The following is a 17,619-nucleotide window of genomic DNA, read 5'->3' as shown; positions in this document are numbered from 1 at the left end:
GTTGGACACAACTTGGACACCAACTATGCTTGCTGAATGGAAGGAGGGAGAGCCAGGGCCACAGGCAGGGCTCGCTTCCCCTCCCTGCCGGCTCTGGCAGAACTGGGAAATACCGCCTTTATTCCACCGCCAGGAAGTTGGAGGCCCAAAAGAGAAGGCAAGCAATGCACGCACGCATGCACACATGCACGCACACATGTGCAGCAGGGCCAGGGCCTCGCCAGCCCCTCGAGTGAGCTCACCTCCTGGGTCTTCCTCCTCAGGACCATCTCCTGCTGCCGCTTCTGGGACTCCAGAGCTCGGATCTGAAACTGTGGGAGACAGAAGAGGGTTGGGCTCCACACTCAGGCACCTTAGCCCTCTCTGTCTGTGCACAGGCTGGCTAGCCCTGTAGTTGAAAGCCTGGGCTTTAGGGTGATTCTCATGCAGCCAAACTCTTGATAAAGTGGGACCCAGAGTTGAGCTCCCCTCCCCAGAGGTTGCAGTGAAGACTGCTTTCTCCACAAGGGCAATTTCCTTAGCCTCTTCTTCCCTCCAGTGAGGAGGAATCCTGGAGCGGAGGGCTCAGCCCTACTGGGGCTTCTCTGGAGGGCCTGAAGCTGCACATTTCCAGCTTGCTGGTCACCTTGGGCAAGTTCCTTCCCCTCTCCAGGGCTCAAGTCCCTCCTCTTAACATGTGGGGGCTGGACCAGAAGCCACAGGGTCTCATCTTGCTCTGACAGGCTGTACTGTTCTCCAAGCATGACCATTACCACTTAGGACAGTGGAGATTGAGGCCTGCTTGGTCAGAAGGGGCAGCCAGGTGCACCAGGAGGCTGGGAGTGCTAGGGCCAAAGGATCCTGGGATGCTCAAGGGCCACCCCTTACCTCCTGTCGCCGCTGCTCCTTCTTGAGCTGCGCAATCTCCCGGTTCCTCTTGGTCTCCACTAGCCGCCGCCGCTGCTGCTCCTCACGCATCTGCTTCATCAGGGCCACCTGGGATGGGCAGAGATGATGGTGAGACAGGGCTGGGAGGCAGGTGGCCCACACTCTCCAGGGAGGGGCCAGATCTGAGGGCATGGGGCAGGGATAGTGGCTAGCCAGGCAACACTGGCTCAGGGCCTGGAGGTCTGAAGGGAGGGGTTCTACCTCCCACTCCTCCATAGGAGCTGAAGCCACCTGGGCAAGCTGCCAAAAGGAGTGGCCTCACAGCCAGCCCAACAGCGCAGATGCCCCACTCTGCAGGGCCCGACTGTGGCCCTCGCTGCTTGGAATGCCACAGCCCCTAGTGGCCCTCACCCACAGCCACTGTCCTGTGTCTGGCCATTCCAGAAACAGTCTGGGTTGCTGAAGGCAGGTAATCCTCTCCCCTGCTGAAGGCTGAGCTGCAGACAGGGCTGAGGTGAAGGTCAGGGCCCTCATGGCCAGGCTCACAGTGACAGCAATAAAAACCACCATTATTTACTGAGATCCGGCTGTATGCCAGGCACCCTCCTCATGACAATCATGAGAGAGGCATTATCGTTCCTGTTTTATAAACAAGGAAATGAGCCTCAGAGAGACAAAAGGACTTAAAGTCATAAAACTAGTAATGGATGACCATATTCTGAAAACAAATCATCGCCTCCCAGTCAGCTCTTCCTGCAGCCCCAGAGATGGCTCCATGGTAGGTCAGCAAAGCTAAGGACCAAGCACAGAGAACCTGGACCCCAGAGTTGTTGGAAATGTAGCCAAAGGCACAGAAAGCACCATTAGTGTGGCCGGAGGTGACCCAATGTGCTGGGAAGTCACTGACCTGGGGCCCTGCGGCATCTTCCTCCCTATTCCTGGTGCCCAGAACATAGAAGTGTAATGTACACAGGGCTTTGGACACCTTCCAAGTGACAGGGGCATAAGGAACACATGACAGTTGATCCTTCCTCTGCCGCTGAAGCCTCAGACATCACCAGGAATGTCATCAATCTGCCCTGCCCTCAAAACAGTCAAGAAACAGGCCGAGCACAGTGGCTCACACCTGTAATCCCAGCACTGGCACTTTGGAGGCTAAGGTGGAAGGAATGCTCGATTCTAGGAGTTCAAGATCAGTCTGGGCAATATAGTGAGACTCTGTCTCCAACAAAAATAATACAAAAACTAGCCCGGTGTGGTGGTGTGTGCCCATAGTCCCACCTACTCAGGAGGCTGAGGTAAGAGGATTACTTAAGCCCAGGAGGTTGAGGCTGCAATGAGCTGTGTTAGTGCCACTGCACTCCAGCCAGGGCAACAGAGCAAGACTCTGTCTTTAAAACAAAAAACAAAAAAAAAGAGAGAAAGAAAAAGGAAATGGCATGAGGGAGTGGGCTAATGGCCAGCAGGGTCGGCTTCTTTCTGGGAGGGTGGGAGGGCAGGCAGGCTCTGTTGGGGTGAATCTGCAGAGAAGAGGAGGGATTGCTTGCTGCTGGAGCTTTGGGGTACAGAATGAGTGTTCTCCCAAAGTACTGGAAGAACAAGTCAGACCTCTGGCTAAAAGTGGACCTGAAAACTCCAGCATCCCAGGAGCTGTGTGCAAACTCAAGGTGTCAGGTGTCTTCCGCGGTCAGGGGTTTAAGGCTTCCTGGGGAGGTGCTATGTCTTCCTGGTCAAAGACTCATCCACCCGACTTTGCCTGTGTGGCCAAGCTCCATGGTGGCTACCACAGAGGCAAAGGTCTCACAACAGGTGAGCACATTCCAGGCACATGACAAGCGGAAACATGCCATGGTACCCGAGACCAGCATCACTCTGCAGGTTTAAGGTAGAAGGCATTGTGGCCTCTCCCTGGGAGACCCTGTGGCTGCAGGCCCCACCCCGGTTCCATTCTGTGAATCGCTGGGGCCCTGTAGCTGAACAGCCATGGGAGGATTCTGGGGCACTGGCTCTCACAGTGTCTGGTTTGAATCCTCGGCTGCTGCACCCTCTGTCCCTCCAACAGAAAACCTGGGCTCCTCCTGGGATAACCCAAGAGTGTTCCTCTCTGCTTCTAGCTCTGGGTTCATAAGAGCACAGTCAATGTGGACAGAGCCGGGCACGTGGCTGAAGGAGCTCAGCAATCCAGAGACTGAAACACAGGTCTACACGTGAGCCTTCTGTCAGATGTATCTTGGCGTTATATTATTTGCCAGGCTTCAGACCCATACAAGGATCTTCCCTCATGAGGCTCTCCAGGGCCTCCGCAGCTGAGATGTGAGCTGGCCAGGACAGGATGGGGTACCCTGCAGAGGCATCAGCTGGGAACTCCCAGGGAGACAGAGTGGGGACGCACATAAGCGCACCCCAGAAGCTGCGGCAGCATGTGCAGGCCCCTGTTGGGAGTGCTGCTCCACCCCAGAGATAATGAAGGCCCACCAGTCCCTCCCTCTAAACCATCAGTGGGTGCAGGGGCCCTTGGGTGATCTGGGTACTTGAGTCCACACTTGAGTCTCAACACCCCACAGGGTGAATGCACTGAAGGAGATGGTGCAAACAGGGCTCCTTGGGGCCAGCCCAGGCCAAGCAGGTCTGAGCACAGCAAGGCAGGGACTTCTCCACTATGGTCAGGTTGACGAAGCCTCCGGACCTGCAGCCCAGGCTTGGGCACAGAGCCTGCCCAGGTGAGGTGGCTGGGCCTCAATAACAGCTATGGGTCCACCACCTCTTCTCAGAATCTACATCAGCTACCACTGCATTGCCTCTCTCCTCTGCACACTGAGTCGGCCGTGAGCGTGTAGCTACCAATGGCTCCTAGATGCCCCATCAGCCCCAAGCACTGGGGAGCTCCCCTTTCCTACGTCTCTGTCCCCAAGGCCAGCCCTTCACAGTTTGCTGGGGCTGCCACTAGTGCCCAGGGCCTAGCCCAGGGCTGTGGGGATCTGGGCTCCACTGAGGGCTGAGGGTCAGAGCAGGCAGGAATGTAGGACTTGGAAGGTCCAAGGGAGGGAGGACTGAGAGGAAGCATGGATCTGCTGAGCCCCAGGCGGGAGCCAGAACACACCAGACACTGGAAACACAAGACTTGAGCCCTGAAGTCAGAAGCACAGGGGCAGGCCCCAGGCCCCAGAGACTAGAGAACTCTGAGTGGTGGCAAAGTAGAAAAGGGAGGCATTGTGCCACCCGGAACACACAGTGGCTTGGGAGCCAGAGAACTGAGTTCAAATCCCAGTGCCGCCTCTTGGAAGCTGGAATTAACTTCTCTGAGCCTCACTTTCTCATACATAAAAGAATAATAATAGACTTCTTTCATGAGGTTCTTCTAAGGACTGAATGTGATCATGCGTGTGAGATGACTAACCTGGAGCCTGGCCATAGTAAATGTTCAAACAATGGTAACTGTTACTATTATCACTCAGGGCCAGGTTGCACCAAATGACAGGCCTCGTGTGCGCTTTGTGCAGACCTGAAGCAAGTGTGCTGCAGCCTCCCTGACAGGAGGCAGCACCGAGTGGGGTCCCCGGAAATCCTCACCTGCCCTGAACATGACCCCTGTGCACCCCAGCATCCCTGCACACTGGCCCGACTACTGGGCAGGTTGTTTCACCTTGGATGATGCACTCAGCTAAGAGGACCGTGTCAAGGGCCAAGACAGGGTCAAACTAGGTAATGCTGTGTGTCGAGAAGAGAATCCACACTTGACGACAATGATCATTTTTACCATGGTGAAGATGTCACATGCACTCCAGGCCCCACTCCTCACACCCTCGGCCCCTACCTTGGCCTTCTTCATCTCAGCCACTTCGGCCTGTAGCTTCTTCAGCTCCCTCTCGTAGCGCGACTGGTTCTTGAGCAGCCGGGCATGCTCCTTCTGGGCGGCCTGCAGCTTCTGCAGGTCCCGGTTCATCTCCCGCAGCCTCTTCTCATAGTCTGCCTTGATCTTGTTGGCCTTCTCCTCAGTGTAGCACTCCATGGTGCCTGAGAGCAACGAGAGGCAGCTATCGGTGCTGGGTCCCTAAGGGCTCCCACTAAATACAGGGTCATCAAGGGGGAATGCAGGAACCCTCTGTTCCAGTCTCATTGTATGACCTTGGGCAAGTCACACCCCTCTCTGAGCCTGTTGCATCATTTGAATGAGGGGGTCAGACTCGTTGATGCCCAAGGCCCCTTCCTGCTCTGACATCCTATGAAATGGGCAGGGGTGTTTTCATCTTGAGATCCGTGAACCCCTGGTCCCCAACTTCCCATGAGGGTCCTGTAGCTCACTCATGCTGGCTGGGTTCTGACCCATGATCCAGTGTTGGAGGAAAGAGCTGGGGCCCGTGGGAAGGGGAAGAGTTTACAAGAGAAGACAGAATGGTGTGGGCCAGGGCAGAAGGAATAAGCTGATTCTCCATTCTTGGCCTCTCCTACCAGAACTACCAATAGACATCTCCAACTTAACAGGTACAAAACCCAACTCCTCATTTCTACCCCTCTCCCATCTCAGTACACAGCATCACGCTCCTTCCAGAAGCTCACACCCTGAGGCATCCTTGGCTCCCCTCTCCCTCACATCCACCTCCCAGCAAGCAATCAACAAAGCCTTCTGGCTCAACCTGAAAAATATATCCAGAATCTGACTTCTCACCACCTCCTAAGCCACCTTTCCTGGGATCTTTAGAACAGTTTCCTAAGTGGTCTCCAGCTTCCACTTTTACTCCCCCATGCAGCAGCCAGAGTAGTCTTTTAAAAATGCTTTTAAATTTGGTATCACGTAGCTCTCTTGAAACTCCAAACATCCCGTCTCCCTCAGAGTATAAGGCAATGTCCTTACAATGACATTTCTTCTCCGACCTGTCCCCTCTCACTGTGCTGTAGCCATCCTGGTCCCCTTATCATTCTGCCAAAATGCCAGGCACACGGCAGCCTTATGGACTTGGCATCTCCTGTTCCCTCTGTCTGGGACGCTCTTCCCCTGGTTGGTGCTGCTCTAGCACTATCACCTCCTTCAAGTCTTTGCTCAGTGAAGTCTTCACGATCATCCTTTAAAAAACTCCAATTCGGCCAGGCACGGTGGCTCACGCCTGTAATCCCAGCACTTTGGGAGGCCAAGGAAGGCAGATCACAAGGTCAGGAGTTCAAGATCAGCCTGGCCAATAAAGTGAAACCCTGTCTCTACTAAAAATACAAAAATTAGCCGGGCATGGTGGCAGGCACCTGTAGTCCCAGCTACTCGGGAGGCTGAGGCAGGAGAATCGATTGAACCGGGAGGTGGAGGTTGCAGTGAGCCGAGATCACGCCACTGCACTCCAGCCTGGGCAACAGAGAGAGATTCTGTCTCAAAAAACAAAACAAAACAAAACAAAACTCCAACTCACTCTTCAGTAGTTCTTGTTCCCCTTCCTGGCTATACTTATCACCATTTGACACACTATAGATTCTGCTCTTTTGTTTATGTTTGTCTTTCCCCACTAGAATGTACGCTGCACGAGAGCAGGGATTTTGCCCACTCCAATATCTCTAGCACTAGAACAATGTCTGCTCTATAAGACATATTCAAACATGTGTTTGCTGAATAAGTAAATCAATGAATGAATAAAAAATGGAATGAATGGGCTGAAGAGCAGCATAATGAAGATAGAACGTAAGAACGTTTACAAACAGGTCCAAAGGAAAAGACCCAAGAACTGAGTGCAGGAGGAAAGGCTGGGAGTGTCATGTCCGCGTGCCTAGGTATATAAAGAATTCTAATACGTGACATGATAGCAAAAAAAAAAAAAAATCAATTTTCATAGGAACTAGGGTTAGACCTAAGAACCTTTAACTGCGGGTCAAAGGGCCACAGTCAAAGGTTGGGAAGTCCCTTGCCTAGAAGGCCAGGATAACCCCAACACACCAGCTGCTTTTGACAGAGGAGGGGCTTGGGGAAAGGGAGGGTCCGGATGGGGTGGGGGGGCACGGCGGTGGCCTCACTGAGGTTCTGCAGCACGCGGTCGCGCTCCAGCTGTGTGTCTCGGATCTTGTTCTGCAGCAGAATCAGCTTTTCCTCATACTGGTGCTTTAGCGTCTGCAGCCGCCGCTGGCTGTTCTCCAGCTCGTCGATCAGCTTTTGCTTGATTTCGATCTCACAAGTCAGGTCAGCCAGGTCCGCCTGGAAGTTCACCTCTACGGGGGCACAGTCAGGCTCAGCCCAGCGTTAGGGCGAGGGGCAAATTGGGGAGCAGATGTGCCAGTCCTGGGGAGCTGGGACCCTCCTTTGGTCAGCCATGATCAATCAGTGACCAGAGACTGGGCAAAATGATAAATCCCAATGCAGGTAGAATGCGGCCAGAAGGAGCAACACATTTAAAGAGCAGTTCCAGAAAGGCAAGGTAGGGCTCAGGAGCTGGCAGGGGGGATCTACACGTCCTTCCCAGCCATTCCTGAGGCCAGCATCCACCTGTTGCAGATGACATGGGACCAGCTTCAGTGGAGGAGGGTGAGACAGCTGAGAGCACCTTACAGGGCTAGGGCCAGGGCTGGCAGCAGGCAGGGCTGAAGGGGCAGGCATCTCCATTTAGAGGAGAGGGCTTTGGCACCAGTCAGGCCTACATTCACGTTTGCTCTGCATGGATCACACTGGGGAAGGTCACTAAACCCCTGTGAGCTTGTTCCTCCGTGGTAATATAGGGAAGCTCACCACACCTATGCATACAGTTGCAGTGAAGACTGAAAGAACCCAGCTGCTCAAAGGGTTAAGGTAAGCACAGTGCCTGGGCACCTAATGAACGACCAGGAAGTGTTTGCTGTCATTCCCATCACGACTGCTGTTGTCATTGGTTTCATGTCTGGGAGTGCTGGGGCCTGGACACCATTATCTTTGAGCAGGACCTGACCCCACACTTGGGCACTGGCAGCCAGGCATTGCATCCCCCACAGCCCACAGCCCAGGCCCACGCACCCTTCTCCTCGGGGTCTGAGTCTGAGTCCACCAGGCTCTCTTCACTGCCCGAGTCCTCATCTTCATCCTCGCGCCCTTCCTCCTCCTCACAGCCACTCTCATCTCGCTCTTCCTCCTCCTGGGCACCAGGCACCATTGGGGTGGGCCTGGCCTCAGAGAGGGGAGCCCAGAAGCAGAGGTGCATCCCGACACAATGCCTCAGGTGTGTCAGGAGGGTGGGGATTGGGGCAGGCCACAGCTGAGCCCCCCTGCCCACCCCCTACTCCTGGAAGAGTGCCGCCTCCCCCAACACCACCGCAGAACCCCTCTAGGAGGGCCTCCCCACCTGCATCATCTGTTTGGGATGAGGTGGGGCCCTAGGGGATGGAGATCACCATGGTAACCAGTCAGAGATATAAGGAAGTACAAGGATCAACTGGATGCAGACCCAACTGCCTCCTTCACTCCATATAAGGATGTGGATGGGGCCCCCCCCAACCCCAGCAGTGACACAGGGCAGGCATGTGGTGAGGTGGGGCGGGCAGTGCTCCTCACCTCCTCCGCCTCATTCTCATCTGTCTCTTCGCTGTTCTCCTGTTGGAGTTTTGCCCTCTTTTTGAAGGCTTCCTTCTCTGGGCTGCTCAGAGAGGACAGGGAGGCTGGATTAGGAAGGCTGCCTCTGCCTTGAGCACATGGGCAGGACGGCAGCAGCGGCAGAACAGGAAGGCTCTCACCAGAGGGCGGGGAGAGCGCTGGCTCCCACTCTGCAGTGAACCCCACTGCTCTTCCCCAGGGCCACCCAGAGCTGACCTTGGCTCAGCTCAGTCCTTCCTCTCCTTGGGGGAAAGCATATGGCATGGGAGAACGTGGGGGAGGGAGGTTGCCCAAAAGGCTGAGCAAATCTGCGCTATGAATTCCCAAGCAATACTGAGGCAGCCCCTGGGGCTGGGGGCGTGGAGGTTCCCTCCTAAACACTGGTGGGCAGCAGTCCTCGTGGGGGACGGGCAGAGTCCACTGGGGCGGTCTGAGGGCTCTCGGGGGCGGGGACGACACTCCACTCACCTCTTCCTCCGCTGCCTGACCTCCTTCTTCTTTAGCCGCTCCAGGTCCTGCTTGGCCCTGCGGATCACCTCCGAGGCATCCTCCATGGAGCTGGCCGGGCTGCCCCCGAAGGCCGGGGCGGCTGGAGAAGCACCCAGGGAGTAGGGGCTCCTAGCCGAGGCCCGTGAGAGGCTGCGGCGCAGGGACTCGTTCATGGCTTCACTCTCCAGGAGCTTAGTCCTGCACAGGAAGAGCGAGTGGGCGGGGCCGAGTGAGCTGCCACCGCCCTTGGCGTCACCTGGCCGAGGCCCCCAGCCCGCGTACACTTGCCGGGGCTCACTCACTCACCGTAGCTCCTCGATCTCCCGGATGTAGTTCTGGATCAGCGCACCAATGGCCTCATTGCCATCGCCTGGCGTGGGAAGGCGGGAAGAAGGGTGCGATAAAGAAGATAAATAGGCCAGCGCGGTGGCTCAGACCTATAATCCCAGCACTTTGGGAGGCCAAGGCGGGTGGATCACCTGAGGCCAGGAGTTCGAGACCAGCCTGACCAACATGGAGAAACCCCGTCTCTACTAAAAATACAAAATTAGCCGGGCGTGGTGGCGCATGCCTCTAATCCCAGCTAGTCGGGACGCTGAGGCAGGAGAATCGCTTGAACCTGGGAGGTGGAGGTTGCGGTGAGCCCAGATCACACCATTGCACTCCAGCCTGGGCAACAAGAGCGAAACTCCGTCTCAGAAAAAAAAAAAAAAAAAAAGATAAATAGCAGGAAGGGTCTTCACCGCTGATACTACTGCTCTTATATCTGTGCCTCTAATAGGGTAGCTCATATGGGCCTTTTCCAAAAAGAAATCTATAGAAAAAAATACTTTGCACAGAGGTATACAAGCACTGTTGGCAATAGCAAGAAACTGGAAACAACCTAAATGCCCATCACTAGAAGGCTATTATAATAAATTTATTCATCATTGTTACATATGGGACACCATGGCAGAAGATTAAGAGAAGTAAGTTTTTTAAAATTTTTATTTTTTGGTTAGAGCCAAGGTCTTGCTCTGTCGCCCAGGCTAGAGTCACAGCTGACTGCAGCCTCAACCTCCCGGGCTCAGGCAATCCTTCCATCTCAGCCTCCCAAGTAACATGAACTACAGGCAGGTGCCACCACATCTGGCTAATTTTTGTATTTTTTGTAGAGACTAGGTGTCCCTGTGTTGCCCAGGCTGGTCTCAAACGCCTGGGCTCAAGTGATTCTCCTGCCGTGGCCTCCCAAAGTGCTGGGATCACAGGCGTGAACCACAAGTAGGTTTAATACGGAAAGATTTATAAAACATAATGCTAAATGAAAAAGGGAAGTCTTAGAGCAATATATATAATCTCATACACAGAAAAAGTAGTCTATATCATACACACATTTAAGAATGTACATGAATACATATTCATACTTGAAACAAATACTGAGAAAGGTGTGGGAAAATACACACCAAGCTACTCATAGAGGTTCCTTCTGAGAAGTAGAGAGGGCTTGGGGTGGAGGGTTCAGGGAGAGGCGATTTTAATCTTTCACTTCATATAGTGATGTATTGTTTGCATGTTGAACAAGAAGGATGTGTTCATGTATTACTTGTGCCATACAAAAATGTTTTAAAATCAAGTGAAAAAAATGCATAAATGAGTTGAACTGTGAATTGACTGGCTGACTTAGTCCACCTGATACTCTGGGGTGGATGTGGGGGGAGGGGGTCCTAGCCCGTTGGTGCTCTGACCTGGCCTGGCACAGCCCGACTCACCGGCCTTGGCTAGCAGCAGGTTGGCCTCCTGGCTCATGAGCTGGGTGACGCGGTTGTTGATGGCGTCGATGGCCTCCTGCATGGCTTTCACCCGCAGCCGCAGGGCCCCATTCTCCTTCTGTAGCATGGCATTCTCCCGGAACAGATCACTATAGCCCTCGGCGCCATCCTCTCCTATCACTCGCTTGCCCTGGGAGCAGGGGCAAAGGGGAGCAGTCAGGCAGCACAGCTCGCGGTGGGGGGAAGGGGCTGATGATGCCCCTCCTTCTGCCAGCACCCTGGCCTTCCCCTGGATATGGCAGCATCACCAGTCTCCCCGCCCCAGGTTTCCTAAAACACAGCTACTGGCCCCAGTGATCAAAAACCTTACACAGTTCTCCTAGACAATAAAAAGTCCAAATTTTGTAACCAGCCACTCAAGGCCTCTCACAATCTTACTTGACCTAACTTTCCACAGTGTATTTTCATATCTCCATAAACTCTAGTCCAAGGGTCAAAACTCTCTCTGCCAGGCAGTTGGCATAAATGAGTCAGGCTGGTTGTAAGACAATAGGGAGTGGTAGAGACTGGAACTAAGCGAGTCCCAGACTCAGTCTAAAAGGGGCAGCCCCTATGCCTCTCCAGCCAACTTGGTACCATGAGTTGTTAGATCTTTAAAATTTTCTAGCAAAACTGAAACTCCCTGACTTTCAGAAAGGTTGACAACTAAGTTGCATTCTTTTAAAACAAGTGCAAGCCAAACCTAAACTCATCTATGTGCCAGATTCGGGCCATGGGCTACCAATGGTGACTTCTGTCTTAGTCACATAGAATTAGACATTTCCCCCAAAGGACCCATTTTTTCCCACTCTGTTCCTTTGTGCATGGCTTGTTCTTTACCTAGAATGGCTGTCCCATCTCATTTTGCTGTTACCTCATTCATTCTTCAAAATCCATATAAAAGGCCCCTTTTCCCATGAGGCCCTCTCTGACCATCCATGCAAGTAAGGCCAACTCTCTCCTCTGCCCCTCTGCGGCACACTGGATACTCCTGTGGGCCCCTCTATCAACGATTCTGTGCCAGTCTAGCAGTCTTATCTGTTCCAACACAACACATTCAGCAGACATGAAAACACCCTGGAGAGTGTCTGCCCTGTGCATAAGATCTATGCAACAAAAGCCGGGCAGCCCTTGTTTCTTGGACTTAGTATTCTAAAATCTTGAGGGCTCAGACTATGCTTGATTCACGTGAGTGAGTCCCTAATAGTGAGCATCATGCCTGGCACACAACTGATGCTCAAGAGTCATGTCCAAAGTGGATGATGGGTAATAGGGAGGTGGAAGGGATGCTGAGGAAGTTAGGGTGAGGCTGCAGGGCAGAGGGTGCATATGGAGCACTAGCTCCAAGGGGAGTGCTGGGCAATGCCCAGGAGCATGCTCACCGCCTTATATTCCATCAGCTCCATCTGCAGCCGAGCAATCTCAGCCCGCAGTGCACTGATTTGCTGGCTGGTCTTGTCCTGGTTCACTACCACCTTGTTCTTGATGTTGCGGGCCCGATTGGCATATTTGAGTGTGTTGAGGGTCTCCATGAAATCTCGGTCTGAGGGGCTCACACAGGCGATCATGATGGTCTGGCTGGGGGTGCAGAAAGCCTGGTGTGAGGGTGAGGGACACAGCCAGCCCCCAGAAGCATTGCCTCAGGGCAGAGGTCCTGCTCCCATCCCATTCCCCCACTACCTTAATGCCCAAAGCACGTGGGCATTTAGGACAGAACCTGGGATGTGGGGAGCTGGACCATCTGGCCAGGAGTTTTCACTGCAACAGCAGGTAACCATAGTAAAGACGGCTACCAAGGCTGGGGAGGTGGTGATGCATAATTGCCAGAGTCCTTTGCTTGGTGATGAGGATGAGTCACAGCCCTGCATTTTCTAGCATTTCCCATCTATCATCTCGTCTGGGTCATATGACTTCCCTTAGAATGTCTCTCCCTGTTTTACTGATAAGGAAACTGAGTCTGGCCATAGCTGCCTAAAGGTCATAAAGCACCTCAAGGTTCCTACCTCCTAAACCTGCAGCCCAGGACGGGAAGGCCTCCTCCTCCTGGGGCAGGCTTGCGCCATACCCACACAGCACTATTTTCCAGGAACCTCCCTGCCTCCCCTGGGTGTTGGTCACCAGATACCTGTTGCCCCCCAGCGAATCCTGGAGGAGCCGAGTGAGCTTGGAGTCCCTGTAGGGAACGTGCACCACCTTCTTGCTCTGGTCCCCTAAGGCGCTGATCACATTGCCCAAGGCCAGCTGTGGGAGACAGACCCTGGCACTCAAGAGTCACTCAGGGAGTGAAGGGTAGGGAGGGACAAGAAAATCCCCAACCCATCTGCACCTGCCTCTTTGGCCCCAGCAGCCCTCTTGCTCCCTGGGTGGGTTTATAGGCAGATGGATAAGTTGGTGAAATGGGGAAGTTGGGGACAGGGGTGAGGCCTGAGAGTAAAGGGCTAATTGGCAAGATGTCCAAGGAGGACACAGCAGGTGTAGGACTGCAGGGCCTTGGAGGGGTCTGAGACTGAGCTGTGCGGGTACTGGGGCTGATGACCCACCATGTGCCTACCAGGCCACAGTTGATGGAGATGCCCTCCTTGGCCCGCTCGCCAGTAGCCCCTGTCCGCTTCAGCCGCTCTGAGCCGGCCAGGTCCACAAAGTGAAACTTAGCGGTGAGTGTCTCATACTCACTCGAGGGAGGTGTACCATCAGGAAGCCCGGTCACTGCCTCATTCACCTGCAGCAGAAGTCAGCTCTGACTCCCCCAGCCCTCGCCCACCTCACTGGCTCCCCTGATCACAGTACTGCCATCTGGGAGAGGCACGGCGGATGGCCAAGCGCCTTGCCCTTGGCACATGCAGAGCATCTGACAATGTGCACAGTACTTGCACAAGCCTGATTTCCATTTAATCCTCACAACACCATGATACAGAGATCATTAACCCATTTTACAAATTGGGCAACAAGGCTCAAGAAAAATATAAAAATCAACAACTGGCAGAGGCCAGCCTCAATCTGGTTTGCTATTTCTGAATCTGTGGCTCCTCATCTTGCCCTTCCTGGGATACCCCTGTAGCAAGCTGGCTCCTGGGCCCCCTGCAGGCTCCTCACCAGGTCAGGCTGGGTGCACATGCGCATCTGGCATAGGTGGATGGTGAAGATGGCGTGGGAGCGTGAGCTTTGCACGTTCATCTGGGTGCTGGCTGTGGTGCGGGACAGGGCCCCCTGCTTCAGGCACTGGATCAGCTGGAAACAGAAGCAGAAGTGAGGGCTTGGGACTACTGTGGTGCCAGCCCCTGCCCTTTCAGGATGCCCTGGGCCTGCTCCAGACGTCCAGCAGATGCTCACCTCCTCCTGGGAGTGGATGAGGCGAGAAGTGACACCAGTGGTGTAGATGCCACCGTTTGCGTCCTCGTGGATCTTGATGTTGGACCTGCGGTGGCGGGCATCAGGGTCACGGGTGCTGTCAAACAGGTCAAGGATCTCCTCGTTGTAGAGCTGTGCAGGAAGGAAACAGCTGAATTCATAGGGCATTCACTGGGGCCCCAGGTGGCTGCCACATGCCTATAAACCATATCTGTTTTACAGATGTGGAAACTGAGGCTGTGGGTCCCCTCTGGGTTCTGAATCCCATGACCTTTCTGCAGGACAGGGGCAGGAGGCAGCTGGGCCCTGGGCAGAACTAGCTGGAGGCTCCATACTGTTCCTCATTCCCCAAGGAACCAGCAGCCAGCAGCTCGGTCCCAGCATGGGCTAAGGACCAAAAGAGGACAAAGGGACACGGGTCCCAGATGTAGGAGATGAGGAAGATGTGGCCACAATTTGAGCAGATCCTGTCGTATTCCTGGACTTGGAAAGAGTAGATGGGGACGTGATTCCAGATGAGGGAGGGCAGTGACAGAGCTCAGTGGAGACCAGGGGAGCCGTGCCCTGGCCCTGACTGTCTCTGAGGTGACGACAAGCTCTCGAAGGAGAGGAACACGCCTGTGTGCCTTGCCCTATGCTTGGCAGTGGGTGGGCACGGAGAGCACACCACTGTGGCCTAGTGTCCTGGAGAGGGCCTGGTGAGACCATCGTTGGGAGGGGGACTGGCCAGGAGCAGTCACCCCATTTCAGGTGGTCTCAGCCAAGGAGATTCCTGTGTTTGGAACTGCTGGCAGGGAAAGTGTCATCTGCTGAAGATCTGGGATGTTCAACAGGCAGGGAGCTAGGGCTGGGGAGTGGAATAAGGGATGGGGGCAGCTAGGGCAGCAGCCAAGAAAATGCTGTGGGACTAAGGGGGAGACTGCAGCCCTCTGACATCTGGGGCTTTGACAGCCCTAAAGGGACAGAAATACCCCACATGAATGGGGAAGAGGAGATGGAAAGGACGGTGCAGATGGGGGCCTACAATATCTATCTGTCTGTCTGGGTTGGGGTAGACACACACTATCATTTGATCTCTTGTGGTTCACCCTATGGAACTGATTTTCTAGGAACCTGCTCTTCCGGGCTTCTCCGTGGCAACAGGATAGGGAAGGGACAAAAACGAAGAGATGTGAGAGAGAAGCTTATTGAGATACACAAGCAGCAGGACACAGACACAGACACGAACACAGACACACACACACAGACACCCACATACATACACAGAGATACACAGACATGGACACAGAGACACACAGACACACACACACGCAGACACCCACACACAGACACAGATACACAGACACGGACACAGAGACACACAGACACACACACACAGACACAGAGACACACAGACACACACACGCAGACACCCACACACAGACACAGAGATACACAGACACGGACACAGAGACACACAGACACACACACACACAGACACAGAGACACATAGACACACACACAGAGACAGACACACACAGACACACACACACACAGAGACACACAGACACACACACACAGACACCCACACACAGACACAGAGACACACACACAGACACACACATAGACACAGAGACACACACAGAGATACACACACACAGACACAGAGACACACACACACAGACACAGACAGGCACAGACACACAGACACACACAGACACACACACAGACGTGCACACATAGAGACACATAGACACACACACAGACACACACACAGACACAGATGCGCACACACAGAGACACATAGACACACATACACACACACACAGATGCACACAGACACACACATACAAAGATGCGCACACAGACACACAGACACACACATAGACACACACACAGAGACACACAAGACACAGAGACACACACAGACATACAGACAGATGACACACACACACAGATACAAACACACAGTCATACACACATAGGCAGCCCATTTATCAGAAGCGAAAGTCCAGAGGGGCAAAGAAAACCTCCAAATTCTAAAATGCAGGATACCCTAGAGGGCAAGCCACCACCTGTGTGCCCAGGAGGCAGTAGCTGTGTTGTGGTAGGCAGGGGCTGGGGTTGGGGAAGGCCTGGAGAGGGCCAAAGCCACATGCTTCCCTCAGAAGGCAACCTGGACACAATCAGAGCAGCAGGGTTTATGGGATAAGCGCCCTTACTGAGTGGGGGCTCAGCATAGGCCTAATGGTCAAGAGCACAGAGACACCCTGCTCCCCACTAAAAGCCCCTCCCTGGCTGCCACAGTCTGGGCCTGACATTCTCCCAGAGACAGGAAGGGCTAGGTGCAAAGAAAGACCTTTCCTGGAGGACCTTTCTGCCCTGGGGTCAGAGAAGACTCAGGGGGCCAGGAAGCATCTGAGCCAGAAAGGGACAGGATAGGATGCCCTGAGGCTGAAGGGGAACCCAGAGAAGGCCAGAAGGAAGGGAGAGAGCCAGGGTTCTCACAAAACCCTAAGGAAACAGGTACCACCCCATTTTGCAGATGAGGCTCAGTGTGGTAAATGACTAGCCCAAGGTCACAAGGCTAATCAGTGTCAGAGCTAGAACACGTCAGGGTGTGAAGGGATCCTACAGGTCATCAACTCAAGCTCCATCTGATGCAGGAACCCCTTTTGAGTGTCCCACCAAGTAGTCCTCCAGCCCTTGCTTGGATTCTTTCAATAGCAGGGAACTCATCACCTGGAGATGCCTGCATGGTTCCCTGGGCTCATTCCACTGCACTGGAGGAAGGCCCGGCTTCCATGGTCCTGTCGTCTACCAAGCCTCCCACCTGCCCACCCTATGGGGCCACAGTACCTCCAGAAACTGGGCGCTGACTTTGAACTCAGGTCCAGCCACGCCCTGCTCCTGTGCCCGACGCTTGCGCTCGGCAATGCCCCCAAAGAGGTGTGCGATGGCCCTCGGGATGATGCCCTGCTCCTCCTCTGACGTTGCCATGTCAAAGCCAGTGCCCATGGTGTACGTCTTCCCGGCCCCCGTCTGCATTGGCAAAGATAGGAGGGTGTAACCCTGCACCCTTTGGGGGCACCAGCAAGCCCTGTACCTGGGCCAAATCCCCTTAGCTCATCTACCTCCCAGCCCGGTTCCCCTGCTGCTTTCTTGGTCCTGAAGCCACACTCTGGGGAAATCACTGACTGACAGCCCTCCCTCTGCTAACCAGCGGTGCAGCGGCCTCCTTAGACAATAGACAAAACCCTGAGGCTGTGCCTCAGCTGCTCTGAAGGTGGAGCTTTCTCTCCATTGGATGCAGGGAGACCAAGGCTGGAGCGGCCATAGGTGGGCGTGAAGATGGCTTACCTGCCCATAGGCCAGCACCGTGGCATTATAGCCCTCAAAGCAGCCCTCAATGAGCTTGCTCACGCAGGTGGAATAGATCTGTTCTTGCCAGGTGTCCAGGTCGAAGACAAAGTCATAGGTGAAGGCCTTGTCCTTCCCCAGCAGGACCTGGGGCTCTCCCGGGGTAACAGAGGTACAGATGTGACAGCCCTCAATCTTCTCCTTCGACAGCTGGGGCCGGATCCTGCCCATGATGGAGAGAGCCCTGGGTCAGGCCCA

The 17,619-nt window shown here is 54.3% G+C and overlaps 1 protein-coding gene across 8 annotated transcripts in view; it reads right to left on the bottom strand.

Moving 5' to 3' along the window:
• The window catches only part of KIF21B (kinesin family member 21B), a 55,048-nt gene that overhangs the window by 23,247 nt on the left and 14,182 nt on the right, over positions 1 to 17,619 (bottom strand). For all 8 annotated transcript variants that reach the window (XM_054523490.2, XM_024235259.3, XM_054523494.2 and 5 more), the window contains exons 2-17: positions 17,362 to 17,584; positions 16,861 to 17,043; positions 14,005 to 14,154; positions 13,768 to 13,902; positions 13,226 to 13,393; positions 12,800 to 12,915; positions 12,057 to 12,252; positions 10,636 to 10,825; positions 9,194 to 9,257; positions 8,867 to 9,085; positions 8,360 to 8,441; positions 7,826 to 7,943; positions 6,859 to 7,050; positions 4,682 to 4,881; positions 868 to 975; positions 243 to 311 (exon numbers count right to left, since the gene is read on the bottom strand). In XM_054523490.2, the coding sequence (XP_054379465.1) occupies positions 243 to 311; positions 868 to 975; positions 4,682 to 4,881; positions 6,859 to 7,050; positions 7,826 to 7,943; positions 8,360 to 8,441; positions 8,867 to 9,085; positions 9,194 to 9,257; positions 10,636 to 10,825; positions 12,057 to 12,252; positions 12,800 to 12,915; positions 13,226 to 13,393; positions 13,768 to 13,902; positions 14,005 to 14,154; positions 16,861 to 17,043; positions 17,362 to 17,584 (2,413 nt within the window). The remainder of the gene's footprint in view (positions 1 to 242; positions 312 to 867; positions 976 to 4,681; positions 4,882 to 6,858; positions 7,051 to 7,825; positions 7,944 to 8,359; positions 8,442 to 8,866; positions 9,086 to 9,193; positions 9,258 to 10,635; positions 10,826 to 12,056; positions 12,253 to 12,799; positions 12,916 to 13,225; positions 13,394 to 13,767; positions 13,903 to 14,004; positions 14,155 to 16,860; positions 17,044 to 17,361; positions 17,585 to 17,619) is intronic.

Source organism: Pongo abelii, chromosome 1, assembly GCF_028885655.2.
Source record: "Pongo abelii isolate AG06213 chromosome 1, NHGRI_mPonAbe1-v2.0_pri, whole genome shotgun sequence".
NCBI classification, from domain to species: Eukaryota; Metazoa; Chordata; class Mammalia; order Primates; family Hominidae; genus Pongo; species Pongo abelii.
Note: the sequence above shows the minus strand (reverse complement) of the source record. Positions and strands in the feature narration are given on the sequence as shown.